The sequence below is a fragment of the Protomyctophum bolini genome (genome assembly GCF_963924005.1).
Source record: "Protomyctophum bolini genome assembly, chromosome: 12".
In the NCBI taxonomy this organism is placed as follows: Eukaryota; Metazoa; Chordata; class Actinopteri; order Myctophiformes; family Myctophidae; genus Protomyctophum; species Protomyctophum bolini.
The window spans coordinates 16,074,998-16,088,018 of record NC_137873.1 but is presented as its reverse complement, the minus strand read 5'-3'; the positions used below and the strand labels follow the sequence as shown (position 1 = coordinate 16,088,018).

General features: G+C 43.2%; 1 protein-coding gene across 1 annotated transcript in view; it reads left to right on the top strand.

The window, feature by feature from the left end:
• Window positions 1-13,021, top strand: part of kcnq3 (potassium voltage-gated channel, KQT-like subfamily, member 3) — a gene marked incomplete at both ends in the record, with an annotated part of 181,907 nt that overhangs the window by 105,466 nt on the left and 63,420 nt on the right. The window contains 7 exon segments of the mRNA XM_080778909.1: window positions 4,986-5,076; window positions 6,063-6,189; window positions 6,902-7,074; window positions 8,482-8,658; window positions 9,082-9,192; window positions 9,447-9,542; window positions 9,684-9,778. Of these exon segments, the coding sequence (XP_080635035.1) occupies window positions 4,986-5,076; window positions 6,063-6,189; window positions 6,902-7,074; window positions 8,482-8,658; window positions 9,082-9,192; window positions 9,447-9,542; window positions 9,684-9,778 (870 nt within the window).

The window sequence follows — 13,021 nt, the reverse complement described above, 5'->3', positions numbered from 1 at the left end:
AATCAAGCCTTGCCTTCATGGGTAACCGCACGCACGCACGCACGCACGCACGCACGCACGCACGCACGCACGCACGCACGCACGCACACACACACACACACACACACACACACACACACACACACACACACCTCTCTGTCAGTGTGTGCATATGTTCCTGTAGTCTGATTAAATATGAATGTCCTCTAGTGTCTGAGCACACTGAGCCTGATGGGTGGACGGATGGGCCTCGGTGTAGTAGTACAGACAGACAGACAGACAGACAGACAGACAGACAGAAAGACAGACAGACAGACAGACAGACAGACAGACAGAAAGGCAGACAGGCAGACAGACAGAGTAAAGAGGGAAGGAATAAAAGACAGAACACATCAAGAACTCAAGGGCACTTTGAGGGTAGTCTGGCAGTGGATGAACAGGGAGCATTACTCATCCACTGGCTCTGCCCACATCTTCTCTGCTGGTACACCAGGGATTTGAACCGGTGACCTTCTGCTGCAAAGACACTTCTTTAAGAGGTTGTTGGCTTATTGTTTTCCTGTATTTCCTGTATCTATCCAGGAGAAATATGTCTATTTTCAATTCTGGACAACTGCCCTACTGACCGACTTCACACTTGGCACAACACACCCTTGTGTCCTCTGATACACACAGCAAGTCCATCGGTCAAACACACAGAAGTATTTGAAAACATAAAAATTAAACAATTGACACGTTATTCTATAAAAAAATAGCCAATCTACAAGCTCACAACACATCAGATCGAGATGTGTCTGAGCGTGTACATATGTCTATTTTAGCTACCGTGTGTCTACGGTAGCTAAAATTAAACCATTAAAGTGATTAGGTTTGTCCTAATAAAAAGTATGAACAAGAGCTTGCATGGTGGCACAGTTGTAGCGCTGTCGCCTCACAGCTAGAATGTCCATCCTGGGTTTGATTCCCGCCGGGGACGATCTGGGCGCACACACACACACACACACACACACACACACACACACACGGTCGGTGAAAGGCCTTTCTGGTTGGAGTTTGCATGTTCTCCTCGTGTCCCTATAGACAAATTCAGAAACGGGTCTCATGGTCGCAGCTTACGTATTTCCTGTAGGCGGAGCCGACATAGCTGAGGGGTAAACCCGCACCAATTCTACTACAGTTAACTGTAGAGTGACTGTTAGTCTGCCTCAAACGTTACTCTTTTACCTGCTTTTTACTTACACTAACATTACAAAGATGCCCAGAACATCGGGTTGAACCTTTAGGCTGCTTCAACAGTAGTGCCCTCAAATGTATTTCCGAGTATAAATAAAGGTGACGATGATGATGATGATGATGTTGAGGTGTGGGTTTACCCCGCAGCTATGTCGGCTCCGCCTACAGGAAATACGTAAGCTGCGACCATGAATTTGCGAATTTGTCTATAGGGTAGGTACCCTCACAAAAAAAACATGCAGTAATGCTAGTCTGGTCAGCCGGGGTGCCTGATGGAGGGGAAAGGAGCAGGTTGGAATAACATGTTCCTTCCACGAAAATGAAAAGAAGCGGATTGGACTCCTCATGCATTGAAAGAAGCATGCGGTCAGTCCGTTGCTCTCCCCAGTTTGGCAGAGGAAGTGTATCTAGGATTACTATTATTACACAATTGACACTGGGTGAAAAGGGATAGTTAAAAAAAAAAGTGGGATAAAGATTTAGTAAAAAAGAAAAAAGAAAATATGCTTGTGACTATATCATATAACTACATAGAAACATGGGTTCTTATTTTGCTATTTCCTGAAAAGTAACCCAATTGGATATATGAGGTTTCCACCCGAGAATAATATAATAATAATGGATGTACTGTGTGTACATACATGGGTGTGACGCCTCAATCTGTGCTGTCTGTGTTTTCTCGCTTCCTCTGCCCCGGGGTTCTTTTATTACGGTCTGAAGGGGAGCTGAAAGACACATTTAGACATTATTTGTGGATAATACTAGTGGCCTGTGACACGCACGCATGCACGCACGCACGCACACACACACACACACACACACACACACACACACACACACACACACACACACACACACACACACACACACACACAGATTGCAATCTGGGACGCTCAAGCACTTATGACTGAACTTCCTGTACTGTGTTCCTCATAACACTAATGCTTTCATAACAGCAGGCCTTTTAAAAAACAACATTGCTCTAATATCACACACACACACACACACACACACACACACACACACACACACTCTCACACACACTCTCACACACACACACACACACACACACACACACACACACACACACACACACACACACACACAAATATGAACATGACACACTCTTACACACTGTGCTGCACAGATAATTGCATGATACAGTGTGTGTGTGTGTGTGTGTGTGTGTGTGTGTGTGTGTGCGTGCGTGCGGGGGGGTATCTCCTGTGAAGTGTAAAGGTTACGGTTCATAATACTACATTCATCTGACAGACAGGACCATATCTAGAGCTATGAACACACACGCACACACAACAACGTGTTGTTGTGTGTGCGTGTTGTTGGTTGGTGTTGGTGTTGGTGTTGTTGGTTAGACAGGCTGCATTCGCTAAATGTTAAGTGGCCTTCACACTGTTGGAGAATGTGCGTGTGCACATGCATGTGTGCGTGCGCACATGCATGAGAGAGAGAGTGAGATGGATAGAGAGAGATACTTGGTTGAATTTAATGGATTTTCAGGCTAATTTATCATATTCCGGTGGAATAAATTGGATAATTTCAGATAATCCTGGTGTGTTTCAATCTCTGGGTAGTAATTGAATGCGTGCAGTCAGCTGGAAATCTAGGAAATGAAAGCATACGGACCTCCAGTCAAACGTATCCTCATCTCATTGGTGGATCAAATTGTTGTCTTGCTATGGGGCTAACCTATAATGTGGTCTCTGTCGTGTGGAAACCTCCACCCAGATGTTTGTTACAGACGTATTTATGTTACATACTGTACAGTATGATTCTATTTCATGATCAATAAAAACATCAATCAATCAATTAATGCTTGAGAAAGAGACCTTGATCTCAATGTTTTCTCATCTATATTGTCTATTTTACCAGAGTTATTACTTACAGGTGCATGCAACCTTATTATGCTCAGGTTTCTTGATCATTACAAATCAACCAAAAGTAATTGCACTTGTTTATCCTGTATTAGTTCTCTGTCCTGATTTGATAAAAACGTTATCCCAACCTGAACATTTGTTTTCTGTTTACAAAACAGCTGGAGAGACAGGGAGACCCCTGTTACTGAACAAACAGTTTTCAACCATTTTCATATCAAGGCCCATTCATTATTCAGCATTTGAGCCACGGACCACCATTTGATGAGATTTAGACTTGCAGACCCAAAACTAAAGAATATTGTTATCATTGGATAAGAAGAAGAGAGATAACAGTCAAAATAACAATAGCTCTAATTGTGTAGACTTCTTGTAAATTATAATGAATGCAGATGTTTAACAATAATGTAACCCTTGAGAGCGTAAATTGAAACATTTTACACTCTCAAGAGTTAAAGAAGCTAGGCGTTAAGGAAGATAGGGACCACCTGGAACCCCCTCAAGGACCACTGGTTGAAACCCACTGCTCTATAGCAATCATGATTGCTATCACAGTGTAGAGCTTTCCAACACTTGTTTTAACAACATAAGACATCACTTACAGCACAGAGTACAGGTGAACCCTAAATAACCCTGTGCAGCCGGACAACACCTTGTAATGAATTCATACTGTATGTTACAGTTTGTTGAACATTTTTTCTTTGCTTTTCAAAACACCCAGAGCTTATTGATACTAATTCAAATATCCAGCAACGACGTGACAAACGATTGGTTTAATTGAGTGCGTTGAGGTTGTTGTGAAAAGTGAAAACCTATAGCTGAATGTAACGCTCAAAGACATATTGTCTTACAGAAGAACTGTAAATGATCCACATACAGTACGCTGACAATATCAGACTTCATTTAAAGGTGTAGAAGATGCTTCTTCCTGTGTTTAAAATAATGTTGAGATGGGCAGTAACTGACACGCTCGCTTTATTTGGGCGTACGCACTATAATAATAATAATAATAATAATATGTTTTATTTATAAGGCGCCTTTCAGGGCACTCAAGGTCGCCGTACAACAAAATACTGTTGACACAAAACACAGTTAAAAGCAAAAGCAGACAAAGTATAGCTTGCAGCAGAAAACACAGATCAAAGTCAAACACAGATCAAAGTACTGTCAGGTTCTAGCATTCATTTCCCCTGTAGCAAACTGTTTAGGTGTCATACTTTCCTAAGGGAAGATATTTAGCTCCACTTAGTGGTCACAGTGCAGTGTTGCAGTCTGGTGGAACTGTATAGGCCACAACTAACTAAACTGTTTCCTTCACACTTGGGCCCTTGCTAGTACCTGATGTTGTGAGCTTGTAGATCTACTTTTGCTTGACACTATACGACAAAGTAGGATTCATTTGCGGACAATAATAGGAAAAAATTATGGAGATTACAAGGTTTCTGCCGACAGCGATGTGACAAAACATTTGGTCATTTCATCATCTACTCAGGCTTTTGTGAGCACCCTGGACAGTTTTTAAGTTGCTCGATTGAGTTTTTCGATATTGGATATTCATTTTAGCCATGTTAAATTAATTGAAATCACCCGTCTTTTTTTCTGGTGACTGATACTGCAATACTAATACATACTGTAGGTGCCTGTGTTTTCTTTGCCTTTCTTTACATTGTCTCTGTCTGGTGGAATGTCCAAAACTGTTACTTTTCGGGGTTCAAATTCAAAATGTGTAAAGAAAAAAAGAAAGCAGATCTACAAGCTGGAAATGCGTTGCTGCATGTTTCTAGTTGTACTGGGATGTGTTTTTTCTCCAGGTTTCTACTAGTTACTAGTAGGCTTCTGGGTTGTCTCATGGAGTTGTTTTTGTGTGTGTTTTTCCTGCAGGTTTCTGGTGGTACTGGGATGTCTCATCCTGGCCATATTGACCACGTTCAAAGAGCATGAGAAGGTATCAGCACACTGGCTGGTCATACTGGTGAGTTGAGACAATCATTATTGTTTATCCCTAGCATCCATATCCTGTGAGGAACATATCAGTTCTAACCCTAGCATCCATATCCTGTGAGGAACATATTAGTTCCAAAAACGAGCAGATCTACAGTCACATTGCAGCACATTGTGTGCGTGTAGATCGGCTAATGTGACGAACAACCAGACTGATCTCCACCGCTTTCTGTGCATGTGCCACTCTTGCAAGTAGGGCTAGGGCTTTATATCATCCACAGCACTCACAGGTTTTTCAGAAAACTCTTAAGATGTATTTAGAACAGCTGGTTCAGTCAGGACAACTCATGGATGGAATATACATTTATTGAATATAAAATGAGCAATATATTTATTATGGTTTGGCGATGAATTGGATCTGCTTTTTAGGTACTCAGATTAAGTGCATCAGTCCAACCATAGGGACTCCGAATCCCCCGTAACTAACAGCAGATCGAAAACGACAGGTGGTAGCTGGGGTGGAGGAGGGTGAACAGAAAAGGTTTAAGCAGCAGTGCAGCAGGATCAGTGTGAGCAGAGCAAAATTCCAGTTTAAATAGCAGGTATGAAGATGGAATGATTGTGATTGGCTGAGTGATCATGTGAATGAGAACGTGATGCTGAGGCGGCCCAATGAACGGTCGCTGGCAGCGGCACTGAGTTTCCTGACTGAACTTGCTACAGGCGCGATGATCATTTCTCAAAAATAGCGAATATACAAGCTCACAGCACATCACTTCATGTCGTGTTTTTCATGTCCACAGCACTCTTGCACATGTGAAGTTCACATGTACAAGAGTGCTGTGGACATGAAAAACTGTGTGTGAATTAAGGCTGTGTGAATTGAGCATGCATGCACGCACGCACACATAGTGATTATTGACACCTGCATTGTTTGATCACAAGTTATCTGGTTTCTGCTGGACAGCGACTATATTATCTTTATTTGTCCCAACATATGTTTTTCGATGAGTTCAGGAGACCTTCACCATCTTCGTCTTTGGAGGAGAGTTTGTGTTGAGGATCTGGTCGGCTGGCTGCTGCTGTCGATACAAAGGATGGCGAGGGAGGCTCAAGTTTGCTCGCAAACCACTCTGCATTTTAGGTAACCGACCGGAAGTATGATAATGACGGAAATTTGACATTTATGTTCATTTCATTGTTCGTTTCTTTTATACAGATGAAAGAAAGTGTGATTATAACGATCAGGCATGTGCACACACTAGACATCAAAGGAATACCCTGTCCTATTACCCATCTGTATAATAGTGCCCTCTCCGGACCATGAATTTAGCATTTGAAAGATATGCAAATGTCCACCTTTCCATGCTGTACTCGCACCATGGAAGCAAGAGAATACATTTCCATTTCTAAACTCCTGAACTTCAAAGATGGGTGCCATCTCTAGGTCATCCTCAGACAAGCCCTCCATCGTCGCTTCCAGTCATCCCGGTTCTCCATACACCTGGCCAGCTCATTGGTGCTTTGCGCTCCTGCGTCATTCTTGAGTACATCCACTTATGTTAAATTGTGACGTCCTCGCCATAGTTTTGTATGTGTGTATAGAGTTATCAATCTAATAGAGATCTCCAGGTGTGGTTATAATATCTACAGGCTTGTCGATCAGCTATTTTTGGACCAAAAAGAAAAACTTTGGCCAAACGTCAACCCCTGCCCCTCTAACATTCTCTGCACGTCCTTGGAAATTATTATCCAAATAATTGCGCTTAGTTAAATACATCAAGCGATGTGATGATTGCGACTGGCCTGACATGAACTATGATGTTGTTTGCTCCCTGGTCTCCCGTCCCTCTCAGACATCTTCGTGCTGATCGCCTCGGTGCCGGTGGTGGTGGTACGCAACCAGGGTAACGTGCTTGCCACGTCGCTGCGCAGCCTGCGCTTCCTGCAGATCCTGCGCATGCTGCGCATGGACCGGAGAGGAGGCACCTGGAAGCTGCTGGGCTCTGCCATCTACGCACACAGCAAGGTAATACCACGCCCCTGCACCAGGGGGTGCTATTTACCCACACTGCAAGGTACGAGTTGCCATGGCCATCCCTACAGTACAGTGGGTCCAGGGACTCTCAGGGTTCTACATTAGCCTGCCCCTGCCAGTGTGATTTCTGGTCTAGAGGGGCGGATTCAAATGTACCGGCGAAAACAGCCTCTGGATCTATTGTTCTCCGATCTGTGCGGCCTCCTCCCCACCCCAGCCCGAAGATAGTTCTAAATTGACCCTTACAAGTCTTTAACAGTATACAAATGTAACCAAATGGACCTCCATTTGTACACTGTCAGAGTTAAGGGGAGAAAGTTTGACATATGCTACTCTACAGATATAATTATCACTAATTATTAAAAAAAATGTGCACTGGCAGATTCATGTCTGGTCCCCACACTATCTCAGATTATCCATGACGATGTCTGTGATGTCATCAATATGATGTCATACTATGTGGTACTGACGCCATAGACTGGCCATGTGTGGCAGGTTGGCCACGTCAGACGTAGCTTGAGGCCCATAGATCCCTATAGATAATATCCTATAGATCAGGTGTTCCCAAACTTTTTTGGACCAGGTACCCTTTTGGGGTAGATATTTTTCCAGGTACCCCCTCATCCTCGCAACACGGATAACAATATATTTACAACCACAAGCAGTGTTTCCTGCAGGAAAAGCTTTGGCATGGTGCTGGGCACAGGCCGCAATTTTGATTAATTAATTAATTGTAGACGTCTAAATGTGTACGTCTTCTCTTATGGGGGTCCCTGGCATATCTTTTCAAATGGGGGTCCACAGGCTAAGTAGTGTCAATTTGGGGGTCCTTGACATGAAAAAGTTTGGGAACCACTTTAAACACTTTAGCACTTTATGAACATGAACAAAATAGATGGGTCCCCCCTGGAACTCCCTCAGGTACCCCTGGGGGTCCCCGGACCCCACTTTGGATACCAATGCTATAGATAATACCAGGTTGGCCACGTGAGACGTAGCTTGAGGCCCATAGATCCCTATAGATAATATCCTATAGATAATACCAGGTTGGCCACGTCAGACGTAGCTTGAGGCCCATAGATCCCTATAGATAATATCCTATAGATAATATCAGGTTGGCCACGTCAGACGTAGCTTGAGGCCCATAGATCCCTATAGATAATATCCTATAGATAATACCAGGTTGGCCACGTGAGACGTAGCTTGAGGCCCATAGATCCCTATAGATAATATCCTATAGATAATATCAGGTTGGCCACGTCAGACGTAGCTTGAGGCCCATAGATCCCTATAGATAATATCCTATAGATAATATCAGGTTGGCCACGTCAGACGTAGCTTGAGGCCCATATAGATCCCTATAGATAATATCCCGGGACATGGTCATGTTTCTTACAGGAACTGATAACGGCGTGGTACATCGGCTTCCTGTCGCTGATCCTGGCGTCCTTCCTGGTCTACCTGGTGGAGAAGGACGACGTCTCGGTGGACGCCGTGCCCAGCCCCGACAACCCCACGGCCACGCCCACCACCCAGGACTTTGACACCTACGCCGACGCCCTCTGGTGGGGCCTGGTGGGTACTTCATGGCACACACATATACACTACATTCCGCAGTGGCCGGCCCGGCTTTCCTATGTGTTTTCAAAGGGGGCCATGTCTGAAAGATATGAAAAGGCCTTGCAGGTGATGTCCTGTCAATGCTGTTATACTGCACCTTTGGAATTGGACCACAACCAAGTTGCATAGAGATGCATCACAATACAGCCATAACTATAGTTTAAGGCAGGCAGTGTAGCCAAATGTAAGCCATGCTGTAATCTGTGCTGTGAACTAAACTAAACATAAACAAACATGCTCGCACGCACTGCATTGTAATTATCTTTACAGACCAATTTCTTACACACAAATATATATGAGAAATAGCCATTTCATCGGTCAATCACACTTTTGAAGCTGTGTATGTTGTCATTATAATCTCATTATTCGCCGTGTTAGATCACCTTGACCACGATCGGCTACGGTGACAAAACTCCAAAGACGTGGGCTGGCAGACTGTTAGCTGGCACCTTCGCTCTCATAGGAGTGTCCTTCTTTGCTCTACCTGCAGTGAGTATATTTATACTGTCTGTCTGTCTGTCTGTCTGTCTGTCTGTCTGTCTGTCTGTCTGTCTGTCTGTCTGTCTGTCTGTCTGTCTGTCTGTCTGTCTGTCTGTCTGTCTGTCTGTCTGTCTGTCTGTCTGAAAAAACATGTCTCAAGCCCCCCTGTGTGTGTGTGTGTGTGTGTGTGTGTGTGTGTGTGTGTGTGTGTGTGTGTGTGTGTGTGTGTGTGTGCGTGTGCGTGTGCGTGTCTACGTGATCAGGGCATCCTGGGGTCAGGCTTGGCTTTGAAGGTTCAGGAGCAGCACAGACAGAAGCACTTTGAGAAACGCAGACATCCAGCCGCTGGACTCATCCAGGTGAGGGAGACACACTGGACGAGCCATGAAGGCCACACTATGGCCTTCATTGAAGGCGTGCCCAAACGCATGCCCTTTCTTTTTTTCTACAGTTCTGAAATAACAATAACTAGCTTAAAAATGTTGTTTGACCTGTCCCAGTCTGCCTGGCGATACTACGCCACCAATCCAATCAGGGAAGACCTTATATCCACGTGGAGATTCTACGAAACTATCATCTCACTTCCCTGTTTCAGGTATGTATTCTAATGTGTTCACCTGTAGCATCTATTCTATTATATAGCTTATCTCTGGCATATTTGTGTGTCTTGAGACATGTCACGTGTGGTGAGTTGAACATTGTTGTGAAGCCATTATTCTGGAGTGGTACAATAGGCCTACAACTTTGCACTCAACAGAGAGACCCTTAGCTCAATGCTATGAACAGCCTCTTAGCTCAAATGTTACAGTTCTAGTTTTTGGATTCAGTGTATTTTGTTCATCTATTAACAACACTATAGAGCACCGAAGTGTGACTTAATTTACACATCCTGGTTGGTGTTCATTTTAAGAAACCCAATGTTGTATAGAGGTCAAACTTCAGCAAACCAGGGGTTGAACGAGTGACATCAGGACTTCTGTGCTCTACAGATCTAATGTTATAGTTATCAAATACTTGTCTGTCTGTCTGTCTGTCTGTCTGTCTGTCTGTCTGTCTGTTACGTTTTGTTTTTTATTTGCCTCATTTCATTTTCATTTTTCATTTTCAGTTTGCATGATTATCATTAACCTGAATTGGAGACAGTGGTTTCCGTGGAAACACTGGATGGCGGGATGCATTAGATCGAGGTATAATCACCAGGTTTTCACCTGATTGCATCTGTAATTCTGTAATATTGTTCCAGAGATGAGGGCTGGGTGGGTGTTGTCGTACTGGATGGCTTAACTGTGGTGACCACTTGAAACCTTTTGCTTTTGCTATTTCTGAAATTGTTTTGAAAGACTGGGAAGATGAAACACGTTTGGAAATTATTCTTTGCTAATGCGACATGAGTATATTATCGTCTCTTTCGGGTGGAAAAATCATAACGCAGAAAAAGTAGAAGCTCTACGAGCTCTTATGTGGATCTGCTACTTTTGAGGCTTTTGTGTGACGCTATAGTATGTACTGCAGTATGATTTATGAGGGGGGGGGGGGGGATGTGAAAAGTTTGATTAACCCATTCTGACCTGAGATCAGATTCACACGAGGTTTCCACTGGACACACACTGGTCTGATGAATCCATTCTGACCTGAGATCAGATTCTAAAAATGTCAGTCGTTCTTCGAATTTTTCAAAAATAGCAGACCTACAAGCTCGTATCGCGCCACTCGGTGGCGCGATATGAGCTTGTAGATCTGCTATTTTTCAATAGGTAAAGCATAACATGATGCTAACACCAAAATGGGTGCCCGGTCAGAATGGGTTAAGAATATAGAAGGTTTCTGCTGGACAGTGACAAAATACAATAATCAAATTGTAGTTTAGATAAAGGGGGTACTTAGATTCCGTAAACAGGTATTACACCTGTAGAGATCTGGATTTGGATTGTTACCTGAACTTTGTTTCCTGATTATGCATTTTTCTTCCCCCGCCATCTCTCTGCATCCAAAAGGAAAGATGACACCATGGCAAGGTAGGTCACCACACTTTGATCTCCACTCTCTGGGTTATGTAGGGTGACCAGGCAGGCGTCCCAGTTTGGCCGGGATTGTCCCGGTTTCAAGCTGTGTGTCTCGAGCAGTACTGTAAAGTACATTCATTTACTAAAGCAATGTACTTAAGTACAATTTGGAGGTACTTTTCCTTTGCTGGAGTATTTCCAATTTCCAATACATTTACTTCTACTCCACTACAGCTCAGAGGCAGATATTGTACTTTTACTCCACTACAATTATTTGAAAACTGTAGTTACTTCATAGATTTTGATTATTTTTACCATAAAATAAAACACACAGTAACCACTTCAGCACTATAGGCCTATACATTTCTACCATTTGAAAATAGCCGAACTGCATGCTCACAATGTGTCGCAAATTCGCAATGCGACACATTGTGAGCTTGCAGATCGGCTATTTTGAAAAGATTTATTGTACATTTTAGGCATTTCAATTGAAAACTTGTGAAATGAGACATCCAGGATAAGTTACTAGATATATTTTGTTATACTTTAACCCATTCTGAACGGGAACCCATTTTGGTGTTCGCATCATGTTATGTTTTAGCTATTGAAAAATAGCAGATCTACAAGCTTGTAGGTCTGCTATTTTTGAAAAATCGAAGAACGACTGACATTTTTAGAATCTGATCTCAGGTCAGAATGCGTTAAATCAGACCAGTGTGTGTCCAGTGGAAACCTCGTATGAATCTGATCTCAGGTCAGAATGGGTTAAGTACATTTTGTGCCAATATATGTTTGTACTTTTACTCAAGTACATTTTGAATTCCAGACATATTTCTATATTGCAGTATTGATACTTTTAGTCAAGTCAAAAAAACTTGAGTACTCTTTCCACCATTGTCTCGACTCGAGTCCCGACAAATATCTCTAAAACTCTAATATGTGTCCCGCTTTTCAACATTCACTATGAAATTGTCCCAGTTTTCAGTGGTTGCATGTTCATCATGTTCTTTCTTTTCAAGTAAACAAAGAAGACATTGCACTAATTCATTGCATGTCTGAATTCATGTCAATGAGGCTGATGTTTGTCAATCAGTCGTTGCCTGTATGTAACCCATATGGTGTGTATACATGTGCGCGTGCATTAATGTGCATGCATGGCCATTGGCCATGTGCGTGCACGACACACGTGCACATTGATTTAAGGGTCCGGTTTGAGGGGCTGAATATTTGGTCACCCTAGGCCTAGGGGATACTTGCATATAGTCACATGATGAAGTATACATTTTCTTTTGTAACACCAGTCAATCCATGTCTATTCTGTGCAGCCAATTACCCCCATGCATGTCACACAGAGATGTATTATGTAAGTTAGTTGTGATTTAATACAGGAAGCTATTTATAAGAACATGATGGGGAATGGCCCTCCACATCGGAGGGTATTCTGGGAAATCTTCATTAGTCTTTGGCGCTGATGAAGCTCATTAAAATAATTAAAATGGGATCATGAACCGTTGCAGATCGAGCACTGTGTGCGTGAGTGCGTGCGTGCGTGTGGTGCGTATGCGCATGTGTACGTGTGTCTGAAACTGTGTTGATTCATCTAATCGAGAAGCGTGTTTTTTATAATATCAACATGAACACCTACAGTAAAACTTTTACGGCCTAAGTCCCAAACCCCCCCCCCCCAACATACTGTACACACACACACACACACAGTCAGACTCACACGCACACACGGCTGCCATCCCCCTATTATACAGTAAATAGCTTCCCGTATTAAATCACCAGTGAAATGGGGGGGGGGGGGGGGGGTGAAGTGGTGGGTAATGTGTGTC